General features: G+C 42.8%; 1 protein-coding gene across 3 annotated transcripts in view; it reads left to right on the forward strand.

The window, feature by feature from the left end:
• The window catches only part of KLHL12 (kelch like family member 12), a 38,964-nt gene that overhangs the window by 15,232 nt on the left and 2,960 nt on the right, over nt 1-20,772 (forward strand). For 2 of the 3 annotated variants that reach the window (XM_025405466.1, XM_025405474.1), the window contains exons 5-10: nt 2,378-2,527; nt 4,752-4,866; nt 17,567-17,673; nt 18,819-19,014; nt 20,096-20,254; nt 20,568-20,666. In XM_025405466.1, coding sequence (XP_025261251.1) covers nt 2,378-2,527; nt 4,752-4,866; nt 17,567-17,673; nt 18,819-19,014; nt 20,096-20,254; nt 20,568-20,666 — 826 coding nt within the window. The remainder of the gene's footprint in view (nt 1-2,377; nt 2,528-4,751; nt 4,867-17,566; nt 17,674-18,818; nt 19,015-20,095; nt 20,255-20,567; nt 20,667-20,772) is intronic. The other variant, XM_025405479.1, reaches the window with a different exon arrangement.

Raw genomic sequence — 20,772 nt, forward strand, 5'->3', positions numbered from 1 at the left:
TTGTTCACCATATCTGATTTGTTCACCATTGTGTAATCAGTTTCCAGGGCAGTGCCTGGCACTTAGGAGAGGAGTTCAGTAACTCCCTCAAATGAATGTACTTTTTGAAACACTTTCTGCATTTTTAGAGTATCACAGTTCTTGGAAAAAGTTTACAGGGTGTTTTTTTATCTAGTCACAGTGACACTCTGAAAGGTATCTCCCAGAATATGTACTCTCTAGGGGCTTGTAGAAGGGACACAGGACCTGTATTCAGGTGTCTGTCTTTGGGAAGTTCTAGGTGTTATTATATACCTAGGACCTTCCAGTATTGTAGCATAGGTTTTTTTTTAGAGTGTATCTCCCATTATCTAATTGGTCATATGTAATCTTAGACCTAAGTTCTCCAGATGATTAATTAATTATATCTTCTCAAATAGCATAGTGCCTAATACACAGTAGTTCCTTGAAGGCTAATTGATAATGCTTTTCCTTTTTATTTTTTTTAAGACATTTATTCAGCATCACGATCAGACTATTACATTTGGCAATCAACAGCATGGCTGCAAAAAAAAAAAAATCTGCATTAAAACCCTTTGTTGGAATGCTTTACACTTTCCACAGAACAGAAACTAAAATAACCTGTTATACAATTAATCACAAATACAGTCCTCGAGTCTTTTGCCCATACACATGAGTATTTGTGTAAAATATGTCTGCTTTGTAGCAGTTAGGCCCTGCCACCACTGTGCTTGGCTAAGTTCACAAATATGTTGTAACCTGTAGCTTCCCTGTCACTTCTCTGGCTCCCCTCTCCAGCTAAGCTTTATTTCCTAATTAAAATCTTCTGCCACTGCCATAGCTACTGCTGCTACTGGAACCACCATAGCCACCTTGGTTTCGTGGTTTGGCAAAGTATTAGTCTCTACCACCATAGGGGCCCAGAGCTTCGGCCTCCAAAGTTTCCTCCCTTCATGGGTCTTGTAATTGCCAAAATCACTGTAGCTTCCACCACCTCCAGAATTGCTTCCATCATTACCAAATCCATTATAGCCATCCCCACTGCCGCCTATCCACCACCACCACAGCTGTCATCTCAACTGAAACCACATCCACGACCATCAGCAAAGTTTCCAGAACCACTTCGACTTCTTTGGCTGGATGAAGCACTAGCCATCTCTTACTTTGACAGGGCTCTCCTAACTTCACAGTTGTGGCCATTCATAGGATGTTATTTCTGAATGACAGTCTTATTCACAGAGTCATGGTCATCAAAGGTTACAAAGGCAAAGCCCCTTTTCTTGCCACTGGCTCAGTCAGTCATGATTTCAATCACTTCAATTGACAGTCTTATTCACAGAGTCATGGTCATCAAAGGTTACAAAGGCAAAGCCCCTTTTCTTGCCACTGGCTCAGTCAGTCATGATTTCAATCACTTCAATTTTTCCAAACTGTTAAAAAAATCTCTTAGGTGATGTTCTTCAGTGTCTTCTTTAATGCTGCCAACAAATACCTTTTTCACAGTTAAGTGGGCACCTGGTCTTTTGAGAATCTTCTTTTGAGACAGCCCTCTTTGGTTCCATGACTCTTCCATCCACCTTGTGAGGCCTTGCATTCATGGCTGCATCTACCTTCTCCACAGTGGCCAATGTGACAAACCCAAAGCCCCTGAGCGCTTGGTGTTTGGATCTCTCATTACCACACAGTCCATGAGCATTCCCCATTGCTCAGAATGACTCCTCAGGCTCTCATTGGTTATTTCAAAGCTCAACCCTCCAATGAAGAGCTTCCTCCGCTGTTCGGGCTCTTTAGGAGACTCTGACTTAGACCTGAGGGCAGGGAGAAAACAGACTTTAAAGATACTTCTTTGGCAGCATCCACGGGCAGAAAGGCGATAATGCTTTTGAAAACAGCAACTAATGATGTTAGAAAAGCTCCTGCTTCAGAGGCTTGGATGAACAATTTGAGGGGTGAGCCTGGAGATCATTAGATAACAATTATGACTAAAAATTATTTCAAGAGCTGATTGTCAATAAGGCAACAGATTCCCCCACCTACCTTCCCTAAAGTTAGAGAGATGACCAGAAGCAATTCAGGAATGGGGAAAATTCTGAAACGAAGGCCAATATGTGCCTACTGTTTATCATTCATATATATGTGTGTGTGTGTGTGTGTGTGTGTGTGTGTGTATAACCCAAATTGACTATAATTCTTTTCCTGGTCTGTTAGCTGTGTCTGAAAAAAATGTTTTCCCAAGAGCCTAGCTGTTTCTGGAAGATGGGAAATAATGGTGATGGGCAATGGGAAAGCAGGAAGGAGAAAGTGAACGTGGTTTCTTTTTGAGATGGTGAGCTAATTGGAAAAGTAGGATCCATGGTGTGTAATTACACATTTACAGGTGGATTCTGAAGAGCCAGTCTTTGAGGCTGTCATCAACTGGGTGAAGCATGCCAAGAAAGAGCGGGAAGAATCCTTGCCTAACCTGCTACAGTACGTGCGTATGCCCCTGCTAACCCCCAGGTATATCACGGATGTAATAGATGCTGAGGTAAGTAGTGCAACACTCTCAGGATCCAAAACCTTGACAAACTCTTACCTTAGTGTTCTGTATTCAAAACTGATTATTTTAACGTAGGCACAGAGTCTCCTGGTTTGCCTGTCTAGGAATGCCAGTGAGAGTGGTGCTGGGTAGTTCCCAAGCATATTTCTAAGAAAAGTGAATTTCTTGGCAGACTCTTGACACAAATGAAAATCTGTGGTTCAATTTTGTGTTTTGCTGTATATGTGTTACATGCCCCTAAGTGTTTTGTATAAACACCTGATAATAAACTTTGTCCCCTTCTCCAAATTGCCCTTATGCCACACTTAGCAAGCCTCTTCATTTTTGACTTCTGGTGAAGCCAGCATGAAAGGAATTTGCTGTGTTTTAGTGTCAACTTCAGTCATATCATGTTGAGTTAATTTATAAAAGTGTTTCTCCAACTTAAGTTCTCTGTGATACTTTTTCTTTTTTTTTTTTTTTTTTTTTTTTTTGAGACGGAGTCTCGCTCTGTCGCCCGGGCTGGAGTGCAGTGGCCGGATCTCAGCTCACTGCAAGCTCCGCCTCCCGGGTTCCCGCCATTCTCCTGCCTCAGCCTCCCGAGTAGCTGGGACTACAGGCGCCCGCCACCTCGCCCGGCTAATTTTTTTTTATTTTTTAGTAGAGACGGGGTTTCACCGTGTTAGCCAGGATGGTCTCGATCTCCTGACCTCGTGATCCGCCCGTCTCGGCCTCCCAAAGTGCTGGGATTACAGGCTTGAGCCACCGCGCCCGGCCTCTGTGATACTTTTTCATAATTTTTACCATATATGCCACCTATGTTGCCTGGACCATACTTCGAGGGAGCACTGATTTATAACATGTAGGTGAGCCAGCAAGAGAGTTCCTCTTGCTGGCCCAGACCTAGATCTCTTAGTTAACTACTAACAGTTCTTCAGTTGTTCACATTAGAAAAGTTGTGGGATGGTTAGTGTCACATCTGAAACTCTATTTCTCCTATTTGTGATTTCTGTTTTTCTTACAACCAATTCACATATCCCTTGTGTCAGTTCTTTACATTGTGGTTAGGAACACAGACTCTGGAACCACACTCGGGCCTGAAATCCCAAATTCACCACTTATTCTGTGAACTTTTAGCAGATGTCTTAATATATTTGTGCCTCAGCTTTCTTATCTGTAAACCAGAGATGATAATAGTACCTTCCTCATAGGTTATTGTTAGCATTGAGTAACTAACTATGTGAAAGCTTTTAAAACCATGTCTTTCTACATAAGTGTTTACTACTATTTATTGTTTGTTTTCCTTTCCAGTTCAACTGAGAACTTCTTGGGTCAGGTTAATAGAAGTGCTATTTAATTAGAGCTGTGTCCTTTAGGGTCCCAACAGGAAACAGATGTTATAGTCTAAAACAGGACAATTTTAGAAGAGCTTTTTAAAATAAAGAAGCTGTTTACAAAGGTGCAAGTTCAGAGAAACAATAAAAGACCGTGAAATAACCTGGATCTAGGACACAAGCTATTAGCAACCCCTAAGCCCGAAGGGACAAGGTTGAGGAGTGGTTACTAGAACCTTAAAGGAAAGAGAATCATGGAGAGTCACTTCCTTGAGAGAAACCTTGACCTTTGGTTGGGCTGATCCCAACCAGAAGCTAGAAGGCATAGAAAGCCCTATTGACACAGTTCATATAGGCCAGTCTTCTGAGCCAGAGAGCAGAATGGAAAAGGGTACAGAGCAAGTTGGGAGGCAAATGAAAGATGTCTAGTACAGAGCTATCCGAAACAGACATGGTAATTACAACAAGACTGTGGGGGAGATATTTCAGACAAAATATGATTCTTCCTGTCACCCAGAAAATAACAATCTTTTTGGTTTCCCCCTTAAAATTCTTATTAGTTATTATGTACTTATGTTTGCATAATCCCTGAAAGGGCGTACAAACTATGTAAAAATAGTTAAATGTAAGCACTGAGATAGATGGGAAATACTGCTCAACATACATGTTTATATCATTTGATTTTTGATTCATCTCGTATATTATCTATTTTTCAAGTAAATTTTAAAAATCATTCTGGAAACTCAGAGTATAGTTACTACCAGCAGTACTCCTGGAATCACAGGGCTTTGGAAACTGGTTTTCTGTAGTCAGAAGTTAATTCTTTGCATGTGCCATTTGTACTCTTATAGTATTATAGGTATCCCCTATGCCTCACTCTACTGTCTGCTGTATTTCAGCCTTTCATCCGCTGTAGTTTACAATGCAGGGATCTGGTTGATGAAGCAAAGAAGTTTCATCTGAGGCCTGAACTTCGGAGTCAGATGCAGGGACCCAGGACAAGGGCTCGCCTAGGTAAGCTGATACCTTGGCAGAATGAGGGCATGCTTTTCAGCTACTTCTTGCAGGTGACAACGTAGTTGAAAATAACACTCTGTAAGAAGTACAGCCGGGCGCGGTGGCTCAAGCCTGTAATCCCAGCACTTTGGGAGGCCGAGACGGGCGGATCACGGGGTCAGGAGATCGAGACCATCCTGGCTAACACGGTGAAACCCCGTCTCTACTAAAAAACACAAAAAACTGGCCAAGCGAGGTGCGGGCGCCTGTAGTCCCAGCTACTTGGGAGGCTGAGGCAGGAGAATGGCTTAAACCCGGGAGGCAGAGCTTGCAGTGAGCTGAGATCCGGCCACTGCACTCCAGCCTGGGCGACAGAGCGATATTCCGTCTCAACAAAAAAAAAAAAAAAAAAAAGAAGTACAGAGACCTTGTTTCAGATCTTTTCTTCTATCATCTCAGACAAGTCGCTTTACCACTCTAAGTTTTCTTTCCTATAATCAAGGATATCTTCTCTATCTACTTCACATAACTATTTGGAAATTAAATAAGATAAAATCTAAAAGCACTTGATACATTGTCAAGCATTACATAACATGTTACAATTTTTTGTCAATATTATTTAGATTCTGTGAATCAGATAATTTTAGTGCCACGTAGTGCTTCCACCTACCTCTTCACTTCCCCTTGTGTGGTTTTTCCATTCCGGAATGAAGAGAGGAAGAAAAGGAGCCCAGTATGGTAGAAAGTACATGGGTTTTGGCAGTGACTGTCAGTGTAGGTACCAGTTTACCTCGTACTAGGTATATTAACTTGGGCAGGAACCTTAACCTCTGTGTGCTTCAGTTGCCTCATCTGGAATCATCATAGCACCTGCCTGTAACATTGTTGTGAAAAGTAAATAAAGTTATTTATGTAAAGCCTTAATACAGTTCTTGGCACATAATAACTATGTGTATTAGCTATTATCTTAGCAAATAGACCTTCGTTCACATCCAAGCCCCAGCAGTGACTGGTTGGGCAAGATACCAATTTATCTGAGCCTATGCATCTACCACTAAGATGAGAGTTAGTGTCTTATCTCAATGAGCTGTTGGGAGGATTAAATGAGATAATGTATATAAGATACCTAACACTATAGCTGGCACACACTAAGTACTCAGATATTTACCATACTTTCCATTTCCTATTCTCTCTGCTTCACTGTACCAAGAGCCTAGGTGTATAATGTATAAAAGCATTTTATAAGTTATGAATTACTCTATATGTATGGGGTGGTATTTTGTTTTATTGTTTCCTTTTATCTGACTGAGGACTCATCATGCATGCTAAGGTGTTAGTTGATAATTAAGCAGCTCACTGATGGATTTAGGTAGAATGGTGATTTATCCCCTATATTTTATTTTTTCTAATAGAAATGGGGTCTCATTATGTTGCCCAGGGTGGAGTGCAGTGGCATGATCTCGGTTCACTGCAGCCTTAGCCTCCTGGACTCAAGCAGTCTTCATACCTTAGCCTCCCAAGTAGCTGGGACCACAGGCACCGGCCACTATGCCTGGCTGATTTTTGTATTCTTTTGTAGAGACAGAGCCTTCCTTTGTTGCCCAGGCTGGGTCTTGAACTCCTGGACTCAAACAGTTCACCTACTTTGGCCTCCCAAAGTGCTGGGATTACAGTTGTCCCATATATATATATATATATATATATATATATATATAATTTTTTTTTTTTTTGAGACAGTCTTGCTCTGCCATCCAGGCTGGAGTGCAGTGGAGCAATCTTGGCTCACTACAGCCTCTCCCAGGTTCAAGCAATTCTTGTGCCTCAGCCTCCCGAGTAGGTGGGACAACAGGCGACTGCCACCATCCCCAGCTAATTTTTGTATTTTTAGTAGAGACAGGGTTTCTCCATGTTGACCAGATTGGTCTCAAACTCCTGGCTGCAATTGATCCACCCACCTCGGCCTCCCAAAGTGCTGGGATTACAGGCATGAGCCACCATGCGTGGCTAGCTCCCCTATATTTTTTAATGGCATAAGTACTGTATGTTCAATGTAGAACTTTAGAAATACAGAGAACCAAAAAATAAATAAAAATCGTCTATAATCTTACCACTCAAAGATACTGTATTTTAAAAAGAGAACTTTTAGAAAGGGCATTGTTGATGGTATTTTCTATTACTGCAAGATGACAAAATGTGATCTGTGTTTCATATGCTTTGTACAAAGATACATATGAACACAAGATAGACTGAAGGACTGAATGTTGAAAAACTATGAAAATATTAGAAGAAATTATAGGAAAATACTTGTATACCTTCTGGATGGAAGTCTTTTTTTCTTTTTTGTAAAATATATGTAACAGACCAGGCACTGTGTCTCAGCACTTTGGGAGGCCAAGGTGGGCAGATCACTTGAGGTCAGTAGTTTGAGACCAGCCTGGCCAACATGGCAAAACCCCATCTGTACTAAAAATACAAAAATTAGCAGAGTATGGTGGCACATACCTGTAATCCCAGCTACTTCGGAGGCTGAGGCAGGAGACTCACTTGAACCTGGGAGGCGGAGGTTGCAGTGAGCCGAGATTGTGCCATTGCACTCCATCTCAAAATAAATAAATTAAATATATTTAGCATAAAATTTAGCATCTTAACCATTTTCACATGTACAGTTGAATCATGTTAAATACACTTACGTTGTTATACAATCAATCTCTCTTTTCATCTTAACGAGACTGAAACTCTGTACCCATTAAAGAATAACTCCCAATTCTCCCTTTCCTCCCAGGGTAGGAACTTTTTTTTTTTTTTTTTTGAGATGGCGTTTTGCCCTTGTTACCCAGGCTGGAGTACAGTGGCATAATCTTCGGTCACTGCAACCTCTGCCTCCTAGGTTCAAGTGATTCTCCTGCCTCAGCCTCCCAAGTAGCTGGAATTACAGGTGTGTGCCACCATGCTTGGCTAATTTTTTGTTTTTGTTTTTTTGGTTTTTTTTTTTGAGATGGAGTCTCACTGTGTCGCCCAGGCTGGAGTGCAGTGGCACGATCTCGGCTCACTGCAAGCTCCGCCTCCTGGGTTCACGCCATTCTCCTGCCTCAGCCTCTCGAGTAGCTGGGACTACAGGTGCCCGCCACCGCGCCCGTCTAATTTTTTGTGTTTTTAGTAGAGATGGGGTTTCACCCTGTTAGCCAGGATGGTCTTGATCTCCTGACCTCGTGATCCGCCCACCTCGGCCTCCCAAAGTGCTGGATGGGATTACAGGCGTGAGCCACCGCGCCCGGCCTACTTTTGTTTTTTAAAAAATAATTATTATTTTTAAAAATCAGGTTGGGTGGCCAGGCGCAGTGGCTCACGCCTGTAATCCCAGCACTTTGGGAGGCCGAGGCGGGTGGATCACGAGATCAGGAGATCGAGACCATCCTGCTTAACACAGTGAAACCCCGTCTCTACTAAAAATACAAAAAAAAAAAAAAAAAAAATTAGCCGGGCGTGGTGGTGGGCTCCTGTAGTCCAGGCTACTCAGGAGGCTAAGACAGGAGAATGGCCTGAACCCAGGAGACAGAGCCTGCAGTGAACCAAGATCACGCCACTGCACTCCTGCCTGAGCGACAGAGCAAGACTCTGTCTCAAAAAAAAAAAAAAAAAAAAAAATTTTGGGTTGAGTATCCCTAATCTGAAATTCAGAATGCTCCAAAATCTAAAACTTTGAGTGCCAACGTAATGCTCAAAGGAAATGCTCATTGAAGCGTTTTGAATTTGGGGTTTCTGAATTAGGGATGTGCAAATAGTTATGCAAATAAATAATGCAGATATTACAAAAATCCAAAAATGTCTGAAATCTGAAGCACTTCTTGTCCTAAGCATTTCAGATAAGGGTTACTCAACCTATACCATGAGAGCCAGTGACATAGTGGAAAGAACCTGGCACTAGGAGATAAGACATTTTGCTTACTTTTATTTTTACTCCCATATCCGTCACTCACTCTGGTAACTTGCTGTTTGGACAAGTCCTTTAACTTCTCTGGGTTACCAGTTCTTTATATCAAGAGAGTTAACGTTCAATCACTAAGGTACTTTCCAACATAGAAAAATGTTTCCTTTTTGCATGATAGTACTCATTATTTGCTTATTAAATTGAACTAAAAGCTAATGAAAATTTTTGTGAATCAGTAAACCCAGAAGATTCTTTGAAGGTACATTTCCTGCGTATCTCTGAACAGGCAGCAAAAGGGGCTTCTGCTTGGTTAGAGAACTTGCTTATTACCCTGACGTTAAAGGATTAGACTGTGAATCTACTATCTTCATAGTCTTGAGGTTATTTTTCAGAAGTTCTAGAAGGGAAATGCTGAAGCAGTTTCCAATTAGATGCTTAGTATCGCTTTGTTATTGCCTTAGAAAGTAGATTGTTCTTACCATCATGTCCTGTACCCATCTCTATCATATTGGCTGCTAAACCAGCTACCAGGATAATGACTCTTCTGCATACAGCAGAAGGAAATTAAATTGACAGCCAAGTTAAAATAGTCTGCCAAATAAGGGATTTTTAGTTATTAACCTTACCCATTACTGTCTCAAAGAAGATATAATGGAAATTGCTTTTCTAATTTGTGGCTGTCTCCTTTTTTGAACTAAAGATCAATGCAAATGGAAATGTGAGTCTCTGAACCCTGTTATTTAGCAGTCCTGCATCTGCCCTGTTCCTCTAACAGCGTATCACAGCACCTATTCCTCTAAAACGTATCACAGCATACACACACTCCCCTTCCCCTCCTAAAAATAATGACCATGCCACTGCCAGGTTCTTCAGTTTTAGAAATGTGCTTTTTCACACTGTTCTTGTCAGATGTCCTAGACAAGGTTTTCTCATTAAAAAGATAAAAATCTCACTTAACAAGTACTCCATCATTGGCAGAGAACAAACAGGCTTCTTTCTGGTTGACTCTTTCATTAACTTTTTTTTTACACGAGTCAGATTGTTTAAGTATTGGTCTCCAACTTAGGGTTAAAACATTAAAACCCTAGGAGTTCTTCTGGAGGAGAAAGATTTTCTAGGCACAAAATAGTGGAAGAAATGACAAAGAATAAAAACATATTTGAATAAAAAAAAATACAAAATTATGACAAATTAGGAACATAGGTTTGGAACAACCCTTTAAAGGGTTAAAGGGTTGGCCGGTGGAGTGGCTCACGCCTGTGTAATCCCAGCACTTTGGGAGGCTGAGGCAGGCAGATCACTAGAGGTCAGGAGTTCGAGACCAGCTTTACCAAATGGAGAAATCCCGTCTCTACTAAAACTACAGAATTAGCTGGGCGTAGTGGCACATGCCTGTAATCCCAGCTACTCAGGAGAATCGCTTGAACCCGGGAGGTGGAGATTGCAGTGAACCAAGATCGCGCCATTGCACCCCAGCCTGGGCAACAAGAGCAAAACTCTTATCTCATAAATAGATAGATAAATAAGTAAAGCGTTAAAGGGTTAAAACCATTTGTGTGTAAAGAGCTCATAAGAATGCATGAGACAGGGCCAAGAGCAGTGGCTCATACCTGTAATCCCAGCACTTTGAGAGGCTGAGGTGGGCGATGGAGCCCAGGAATTCAAGACCAGCCTGGCCAACTGGGTGAAACTCTGTCTCTACTAAAAATATAAAAATTAGCCGGGCATGGTAACACACGCCTGTAATCCTAGCTACTGGGGAGGTTGAGGCAGGAGAATCATTTTAGCCCAGGAGGCAGAGGTTGCAGTGAGCCGAGATCACACCACTGCACTCCATCCTGGGCCACAGAGTAAGACTCTGTCTCAAAAAAAAAAAAAAAAGAAAAGAAAAGAAAAAAATTAGTGGTCCCAGCTACTAGGGAAGCTGAAGTGGGAGGCTGGGAGGATGCTTGAGCCAGGAGGTCAAGGCTGAGGCTGCAGTGAGCCATGATTGCACCAGTGCACTCCAGCCTGGGCAACAGAGCAAGACCTTGTATCTAAAAAGAAAATAAACAAGAATGCGTGAGAGAAACAATATAGATTTGAGTGTACAGTTTGCAGAAGGGCAAGTAAAGCTGGCTACTAGATATAAGGGAGGGAGTGCAACCTAATTAATAATAGGGTCTTAGTAATAAAGAATTAAACATACAATTTTTTGCCTACCAGAGTGTCAGAGATTTAAAATCTATCCAGTGCCTCAGAAAATAGAATGAATTGGCACCTTTATAGTGTTGGTGGGAGTATAATTGGTAACAATTTCAAAAAGACACCTTATATATAAAAATTTTTTTTTTCTTTTTTTTTTTGAGACAGGGTCTCACTCTGCCTCCTAGGCTAGAGTGCAGTGGCATGATCTTGGCTCACTGAGACTCCACTTCCTGGGCTCAAGCAATCCTCCCACCTCAGCCTCCTCAGTAGCTAGGACTACAGGCGTGTGCCAGCATGGTCGTCTATTTTGTTTGTTTGTTTTGATACAAGGTCTCACTCTGTCGCTATAGTGCAGTGGCATGATCTTGGCTCACTGCAGCATCCACTTCCTGGGCTCAAGTGATCCTCCCACCTCAGCCTCCCAGGTAGCTGGGACTTGGGACTACAGGTGTGCACCACCAGACCTGGCTAATTTTTTTTATTTTTAGTAGAGACAGGTTTTACCATGCTGCTCAGGCTAGTCTTGATCTCCTGGGCTTGTGCAATCCGCCTGCTTTGGCCTCCCAAAGTGCTAGGGTTACAGGTGTAAGCCACCATGCCTGGCTCAAAAACTTTTTTTCTAATTCATGTTCATTACTCAGCATTCTTCCCATTTCTTTAAGAAAACAACTAGGAAAAGTTTCACGTTCAGGATATTTATCACAGGGTTATTTATGTGATTGTTTATAACCCAAAATTATGAACCCCGAAATACCTAAGAATATTATAACCATGTACTAAAAGACTTATTCATATATTTGCAAAATGAAAAATATCAGCATATAATATAATATGGTCACATTTGTGGGGTTTTTTGTTTATTTTTGGATTGTTTTTGTTTTTGTTTTTGTTTTTTGATGGAGTCTTGTTCTGTCACCCAGGCTGGAGTGCAATGGTGCAATCTTGGCTCACTGCAATCTCTGCTTCCCGAGTTCAAGCGATTCTCCTGCCTCAACCTCCCGAGTAGCTGGGATTACAGGCATGTGCCACCACGTCCGGCTAATTTTTGTATTTTCACCAGAGATGGGGTTTCACCACGTTGGTCAGGCTGGTCTTAAACTCCTGGCTTCGTGATCCACCTGCCTCAGCCTCCCAAAGTGCTGGGATTACAGGTGCGAGCCACTGCGCCAGGCCCCCATTTGTGTTTTATAAATGTGTAGAAACAAGGCTGGAAGGAAATTATGTTATATTTTGGTGTGTCTTTGTATTGTGGAACTGTGGGTAATTTTTTTCATAATACTTGTCTGTATTTTCCAAGTTTTTTAGCAGTAAAAATGTATATTATATGTTTTATAATCACAAGGAAAAACCTTTTCAAGTCTTTTTAACAGGGAGGGGTAATATGTGAGTGGGGATGGTGATTATACTAGTCCTTGAGTTATTTTTAAATATTCTAAAAGAAAATCATTTTTGTGCTGGAAAAAGCTGAACAGGCAAAATAAAGACTTCAGATTTAGCTAACATTGTATCCATTCAGTGTGAAACACTGTTGCTCTCATAGTTATCAGAAGCTCTGTTGGCAGTTGCTGGGGAAGTTAATTACTTAAACTCACTTTGGTAGACAGTCTGTCAAAACACAGGATCTGTCAGGGGAAAATAAGAGAGTCCTTCACAGCAAAGAAGTGTGAGAATCAGTGATCGAAGGATCCCAGCCATTTAGAGCCATAAAACCTATGTCTGTAATCCCAGCACTTTGGGAGGCCAAAGCAGGAGCATGGCTTGAGCTTCAGGAGTTAAGAGAGCAGCCTGAGCAACATAGTGAGACCTCCTCTCTGTAAAAAATTTAAAAAAAAAAAAAGGCCGGGCGCGGTGGCTCAAGCCTGTAATCCCAGCACTTTGGGAGGCCGAGACGGGCAGATCACGAGGTCAGGAGATCAAGACCATCCTGGCTGACACGGTGAAACCCCGTCTCTACTAAAAAATACAAAAACTTAGCTGGGCGAGGTGGTGGGCGCCTGTAGTCCCAGCTACTCGGGAGGCTGAGGCAGGAGAATGGCGTAAACCCAGGAGGTGGAGCTTGCAGTGAGCTGAGATCCGGCCACTGCACTCCAGCCTGGGCGACAGAGCGAGACTCCGTCTCAAAAAAAAAAAAAATAGCTGGGTTTGGTGGCACACACTGTGCTCCCAGCTACTCGGGAGGCTGAGGTAGGAGGATTGCTTGAGCCTGGAAGGTCGATGCTGTGGTGAGCTGAGATTGTGCCACTACACTCCAGCCTAGGTGACAGAGGAAGTCCCTGTCTTTTAAACAAAACAAAACAAACTCCTTTGCAAATCACACCAACACCTCTTACCAAGTTCCACCGTAGACATATAGTTACCAGAATGTTTATTGGGAAAATTTCAGCCAACAAGAAGTACTGTCCGTTCTCTGGGTTTTTATTATAATCTATTTCCTTTCTACTTATTTTCTCCCACCCTTCAAAAGGTACCTGAATGAAATATCAAGAAAGAGAGGGGTTTTTTCTTTATTTTATTTTATTTTTGAGACATTCTTGCTTTGTCACCCAGGCTGGAGTGCAGTGGCGTGATCTCAGCTCACTGCAACCTCCACCTCCTAGGTTCAAGCGATTCTCCTTCCTCAGCCTCCAGAGTAGCTGGGACTACAAACACACACCACCACACCTGGCTAATTTTTGTATTGTATTTGTATTTAGTTTTTTTAGACAGAGTCTTGCTGTGTTACCCAGGCTGGGGTACAGTGGTGCAATCTCTGCTCACTGCAACCTGCATCTCCCAGGTTCAAGTGATTCTTGTGCCTCACCCTCCCGAGTAGCTGGGACTACAGGTGTGTGCCACCACACCTGGCTAATTTTTATATTTTTCGTAGAGACAGGGTTTCACCATGTTGGCCAGGCTGGCCTCGAACTCCTGACCTCAAGTGATCCATCCGCCTCGGCCTCCCAAAATGCTGTGATTGCAGGCATGAGCCACTGCTCCCAGCCTTCTTTATTTTATGTTACTTTATTTTTTGAGACAAGTTCTCACTCTGTTCCCCAGGCTAAAGTGCAGTGGAACAACCTTGCTCACTGCAGCCTTAACCTCCTGGGCTTAAGTGATCCTCCCATGTCAGCCTCAGGAGGAGCGGAACTACAGGCATTTGCCACCACACCTGGCTATTTTTTTTAGATATGGGAGTCTTACCATGTTACCCAAAGTGTCCTTGAACCCCTGGGCACAAGAAATCTGCCCACGTTGGCCTCCCAAAGTGCTAGGATTATAGTCATGAGCCACTGTATCTGACCTCTTCATATATACACATATATATATATATTTTTTTTTTTTTTTGGTTGGCGGGGTGGGGCAGGGAGTCATATAAAGCAACAGAAATGAGAGCTGAAAAATCAGGAGAAAACTTTAAAATTTGCATAGCACAGGAAATACCTCTTGGTTGGTGTGGGAATTTTTATTCATACATATATCATCTGCTGGCATCATATTCATCTACATGGGAAATGTGTCTGGATAAAAGGATCACACTTACCTTGTCTATTCAAGTCAGAAAGAGAAGAGGTGGAGTAAGAAAAAGGAATATGTAGGGGAATAGTGTTCCCAAAGAAAAAACAAATAACTTGTGGTCCTGGCTTCTCCCAATTTGAAGTACTCTTAGGCAGACATAAGTGAGTTCAATCACTAAAGAACCCTTCATTCATAGGCTTTGAATTTTTTTTTTTTTTTTTTTTTTTTTTTTGAGATGGAGTCTTGCTCTATTGCCTAGTCTGGAGTGCAGTGGCGCGATCTCAGCTTACTGCAACCTCTGCCTCCTGGGTTCAAGTGATTCTCCTGCGTCAGCCTCCCAAGCAGCTAAGACTATAGGTGCGCACACCGCACCCGGCTAATTTTTGTATTTTTAGTAGAGACGGGGTTTCGCCATGTTAGCCAGGCTGGTCTTGAACTCCTGACCTCAGATGATCTACCTGCTTCAGCCTCCCAAAGTGCTGAGACTATAGGCGTGAGCCACCGCGCCTGGCCATGCTTTCATTTTCGAAGGAGCTGACTCCTGAGACCTACTTGCTGGCTCACTTTGGAGAGGGTCCACTTTATTTGGCAAGTACATAAGACAAGTGTCCTCTTAGAAAAACTCCACGGTTTATGTGTGGGTGTATATGTTTTATTAAGAAAAATCTCAAACATAAAAATAGTAATACAATGATCCCCCATACCCATCACTCAATTTTAACCATTATCAACACATAGCTTTTTTTTTTTTTGAGATGGAGTTTCGCCTTGTGGCCCAGGCTGGAGTGTAGTGGCGCCATCTCAGCTCACTACAAGCTCCACTTCCCGAGTTCAAGCATTCTTGTACCTGAGCCACCCGAGTAGTTGAGATTTCAGGTGTGCACCACCACACTCAGATAATTTTTGTATTTTTAGTAGAGACGGGGTTTTGCCTTGTTGGCTAGGCTGGTCTCGAACTCCTTACCTCAAGTGATCTGGCAGCCTTGGCCTCCCAAAGTGTTGGGATTACAGGCGTGAGCCACTGTGCCCAGGCTATTTTGAAGCAAATTCCAGACTGGATATAATTCCATCACTATGTGTCATACTTCCACGTGTGTCTCTAAAAAGGATAAAATTTTTGACACATCTAGAATGCCATTATCACTGTTTAAAATCACACAGTTCCTTATTGTCATAAGTACGTGTTTGTGTAACTTTTTTTCCATAATTTTTTGTTGTTTGTTTTTGAGTACTTACGTTGTTCAAATCAGGAGCCAGACAAAGTCCACACATTGCTAGTGATTTCATGTCTCTTTTCAGTCTCTTTTTAATAGAAAATGTTTCCATCCTGTTTTGGTTTTTCCTAATCAATTTATTTCTTGAAGAAAACAAGCTATTCGACCTGTAGAATTTCCCACATTCTGGACTCTGCTGTTGGCATCTTTATAGTGTCATTTAACATGTTCTTCTCCTATGTATTGCCTGTAAACTAGTGGTTGGACTAGAGGCTTGTTAAGAGTCAGCCTCAATTTTTTAGAAAAAAGACTCATTAGATGGTAGTGTGGTCCTTCCTATTCATCACCATTAGGAAGCACACAATGTCTCATAGTAATATGTTAGCTTTTGAAATAATGATTCTAGCCCAGCAATTGATGATAATTGTCAAATCCATTACTTCATTAGGGGTTTATCTGTGTTTCCTGTCAGCTTCAAGGTACTACATTTGCTCTTTCAAGTCCAGGTTACTTGTAAGATCACTTTGGTCTCCTAGATGCTTCCTAGTGATTGAATTTTCCAAAGCTCCAGCTAACTGTTCTCTCCATGAGTTCTAATGGAGCACATGCACAGGGGATTTTCTCAAAGAGACTTTGCTCTTTGGAAAAAGCCAAGCCAGGTGCTGTGGCTCATACCTGTAACCCCAGCTACTTGGTAGGCCAAGGCAGAAATATCGCTTGAGGCCAGGAGTTTGAGACCAGCCTGGGCAATATAGCAAGACCCTGTCTCCAAGAGCCAAGGTAGGAAGTATTTTATCAGAGTAAGGCCTTAGGAGAAGGGGAAGATATAAAGGCTGTCAGAATAGCTTCTTTGGGAAAATAGAGAAAAAGACTTTTCCTTTAAAACTCTAGTCTTTTGTTGCCTTGTGGTTTTGATGAATTGGCAGGGAATGTGATCATATAGTTGACTACATTGGAGAAGGAAATGTTCATGAAAAAGAGATTTTAGGCCAGGCACAGTGGCTCATTCCTGTAATCCCAGCACTTTGGGAGGCTGAGGCAGGAGAATCACTTTAGGCTAGGAGTTTGAGATCAGCCTGGGCAATATAGCGAGACCCTTTCTCAATTCAGAAAAAGAGACTTTAAATCCATCACTTGGATCCTAAGTTTCAACATGCAGCTTTTTTTTTGTGACAAGCTTAGGAGAGTTCTTTCCCTATTACAACAAAAAAACCCTCCCAATTTGGGTTTTTTCAGTCTGAGAAGTGCAGAGAGTGCCTTTAGCCTCTCACCTGCACTTAAGACCTCAAGTATTATGTCAGCCAGTCATCTCAATAGGTTGAAATGGTGCAGTGTTGCCAGGCATGGTGGCTCATGCCTATAATCCCAGCACTTTGGGAGGTTGAGGCTGGCAGATCACCTGAGGTCGGGAGTTCAGGACCAGCCTGACCAACATGGAGAAACCCCATCTCTGCTAAAAATACAAAATTAGCCAGGCATGGTGGCATATGCCTGTAATCCCAGCTACTTGGGAGGCTGAGGCAGGAGAATCACTTGAGCCCAGGAGGTGGAGGTTGTGGTGAGCCGAGATTGTGCCATTGCACTCCAGCTTGGGCAACAAGAGCGAAACTCTGTCTCCAAAAAAAAAAAAAAATGGTGCAGTGTCATGTTGAAGTTTGCTTTCTAGAGTTTTAATGTTGTCCAGAAATTTAAGTTTCAGAGACTTGAGAGCTACAGCCTCGAGGAGAAATAACTCCCCATTCGACAGCCTTATGATTATCTCCCATTTCAGATTGCATCCCTCAGCCACATAAAACAAGACATCCTAGAACTGTTTCTGTTGACACTTCCCTGTGACTAGTTACCCATCCAGGGATGCTGAAATAACCCATCTTTTTTCTGCCTTTGTCTTCAGGAGCCAATGAAGTGCTTTTGGTGGTTGGGGGCTTCGGAAGCCAGCAGTCTCCCATTGACGTGGTAGAGAAATACGACCCCAAGACTCAGGAGTGGAGCTTTTTGCCAGTAAATAATGGTGAAACCATTCGTTGGGAGGGAGCTTAAATGTCCTCAGTCTCTGGCTCCAGATCGTAGCTAATCCAGCCTTAAGAGTAGAAAAGCCTAATAACAGGATCATGTTTCTTACAGCAGTCTTGTGCACATAGTAGGTACTCACTAAACAGTTTTTGACTGTTTAGATTAGAAGATTATGCCTTAGTAATGTCAGTGGCCCTGTGTCAAGGTAAACTCAGATGGCCACCACTAGTTAGGTGCCTTTCCAAGCTGTCTGTATAATTCCCAGCACATTTCATTGGTCATGCTGTGTTAAACTGAACTGAATGTTAAATTGTGTGTAATTGAACCTAGTGTTCAGTTGAGCTCAGAAGTTTGGGCTGGGCGTGGTAGCTCACACCTGTAATCCCAGCCCTTTGGGAGGTTGAGATGGGAGGATCCCTTGAGGCCAGGAGTTCAAGACCAGCCTTGGCAATATGGTGAGACTCTGTCTCTACAAAAAAGTAAACAAAAAAATTAGCCAGGCATGGTGGTGCATGCCTGTAGTCCTTAGCTACTTGGTAGGCTGTGGCAGAGGATTGCTTGAGCCCAGGAGTTCGAGGTTGCAGTGAGCTGTGATTGTGCCACTGCACTCCAGCCTGGGTGACAGTGAGATCCCAACTCAGGGAAAAAAAAAAAAAGTTTGTATCTGTCTTCCTCAGCATGTCTCTTTCAGTGCTGAATGAACAATAGTACTTTCTAAAAAAACATGGAAATCCAACCCTCCTACCTTTTAAGGTTCTTGTAATAAATCCTGGCCCTTTGATTAGCAGTGTGGGAATACTTTTCCACTTTATGGAAGGATATCAGTCTCTTAGCCCAGTGCCTTATGGAAAAGAAAGGAGTCAGATACTGGATAACAGAAGGCTGTTAAATCTTTTGGAAGCCTTGGAAAGAGGCAGATGTGCAGAAAGCTTGTATCTTTAAGAGCACCACAAGCATTTCGTTCAGTAGATAGCTATTTGGGAGCCACTTGAGGATGAACCACTCAGGGAGGGTTCATGATAACAGGTGAAGAAGCATAGAGGTGTGCAGATGCAACAGGGAAGATAGCAAAAGGTAAGGCCTAAAACTTGCCTAACTGAAATGCTCTGTACCTCTTCTCTCCAAATCCATAGAGCATCACTCGTAAGAGACGTTATGTGGCCTCAGTGTCCCTACATGACCGGATCTACGTCATTGGTGGCTATGATGGCCGTTCCCGCCTTAGTTCAGTGGAATGTCTAGACTACACAGCAGATGAGGATGGGGTCTGGTATTCTGTGGCCCCTATGAATGTCCGACGAGGTCTTGCTGGAGCCACCACCCTGGGAGGTAGGCTGGATGTGCAGGGCAATTATTTCCATCTTACTGTGGCTGGACCAGGGTTTTTAACCTCTCCTGTTGTCTGGCAGGAGCATGAAATATGGAGACAAAATTAAGGTCAAATGTTACTATTATTTGAGATAGGGTCTCTCTTTGTTGCCCAGGCTGGAGTGCAGTGGTGCGATCACGGCTCACTGCAGCCTCAACCTCCCCAAGCTCAAGCGATCCTCCCACCTCAGCTTCCTGAGTAGCTGGGACTATAGGCATGCACCACCATGCCCAGCTATTTTTTTGTATGTTTAGTAGAGACAGGGTTTCGCCATGTTGCCCAGGCTGATGTCTTACTCCTGAGCTCAAGTGATTCACCCGCCTCGGCCTCCCAAGGTGCTGGGATTACAGGTGTAAGCCACTGTGCCCAGCTGACAAATATTCCTTTTTGCTTTCAGAAATATCAGAGTAATGGAAGCTGTTCGATATTCATGGATGTTTCAGTACTGACTACAAAGTTGGCAAATCAAGTTCCAACGTGCTAGGTGGGGAACTGGCACTAGTTGTATTTTTGCAAACTCCCAGGTGGTCTTTGAATGCTTTTTTTTTTTTTTTTTTTTGAGACGGAGTCTTGCTCTGTCACCCAGGCTGGAGTGCTGTGGCCGGGTCTCAGCTCACTGCAAGCTCCGCCTCCCGGGTTCCCGCCATTCTCCTGCCTCAGCCTCCCGAGTAGCTGGGACTACAGGCGCCCGCCACCTCGCCCGGCTAGTTTTTTGTATTTTTTAGTAGAGACAGGGTTTCACCGTGTTAGCCAGGATGGTCTCGATCTCCTGACCTCGTGATCCGCCCGTCTCGGCCTCCCAAAGTGCTGGGATTACAGGCTTGAGCCACCGCGCCCGGCCTGAATGCTTTTAAGGATTTTATTTTACCCCATTCTTTTTGGATGTCTTCCTTGTCTATAAAACTTAATTGACTTATCTCATTAAAAAATACTTTGTTTTTGCTCCCAGACTTTTAAAGAATCCTTGGAAAATTTGTAGAGGAAAGAGTTCTTAGAAATCTGTCATTCTCTAATAGTCTGTAATTTGTTTATTCTGAGCAGATATGATCTATGTCTCTGGGGGCTTTGATGGAAGCAGGCGTCACACCAGTATGGAGCGGTATGATCCAAACATTGACCAGTGGAGCATGCTGGGAGATATGCAGACAGCTCGGGAAGGTGCCGGACTCGTAGTGGCCAGCGGAGTGATCTACTGCCTAGGTATCGAGTCTGGGATGCAGGAATGGGAGAGAACTCAATGGGTAGTGGACTGTGAGTAAGGATTCCTTTTTACTAGGATGAAGTTCATAGACTTCCCTTCAACTAAAACCCTGGTGTGTGTTAATATATTTTCCATTAATTGGGATTATCTTTTTCTTATAAGCAGAAAGTAGGGTACTGTCAGATTTCTCTTAGAGTTACTGGAACTCTTGGGGGAAAATTGAAACTAAAATAGTTGAAGCACTCAGAGAAAGACCGACCAGAAATGGGCATGAGGATTTACCACTCTTTCTGGAATGATCTCTGTCTTCAGGAGGATATGACGGCTTGAATATCTTAAATTCCGTTGAGAAATATGACCCTCATACAGGACATTGGACTAATGTTACACCAATGGCCACCAAGCGTTCTGGTAAGACTAGATCTGAGGGAAGGGACAATAGATGGTACTGTCAGACATTTGCATATATAATGGTGGTGCATGGGGCAAACTGTAGATTAATGTAAAAATGAGATTC

Source organism: Theropithecus gelada, chromosome 1 (genome assembly GCF_003255815.1).
Source record: "Theropithecus gelada isolate Dixy chromosome 1, Tgel_1.0, whole genome shotgun sequence".
Lineage (NCBI taxonomy): Eukaryota > Metazoa > Chordata > Mammalia > Primates > Cercopithecidae > Theropithecus > Theropithecus gelada.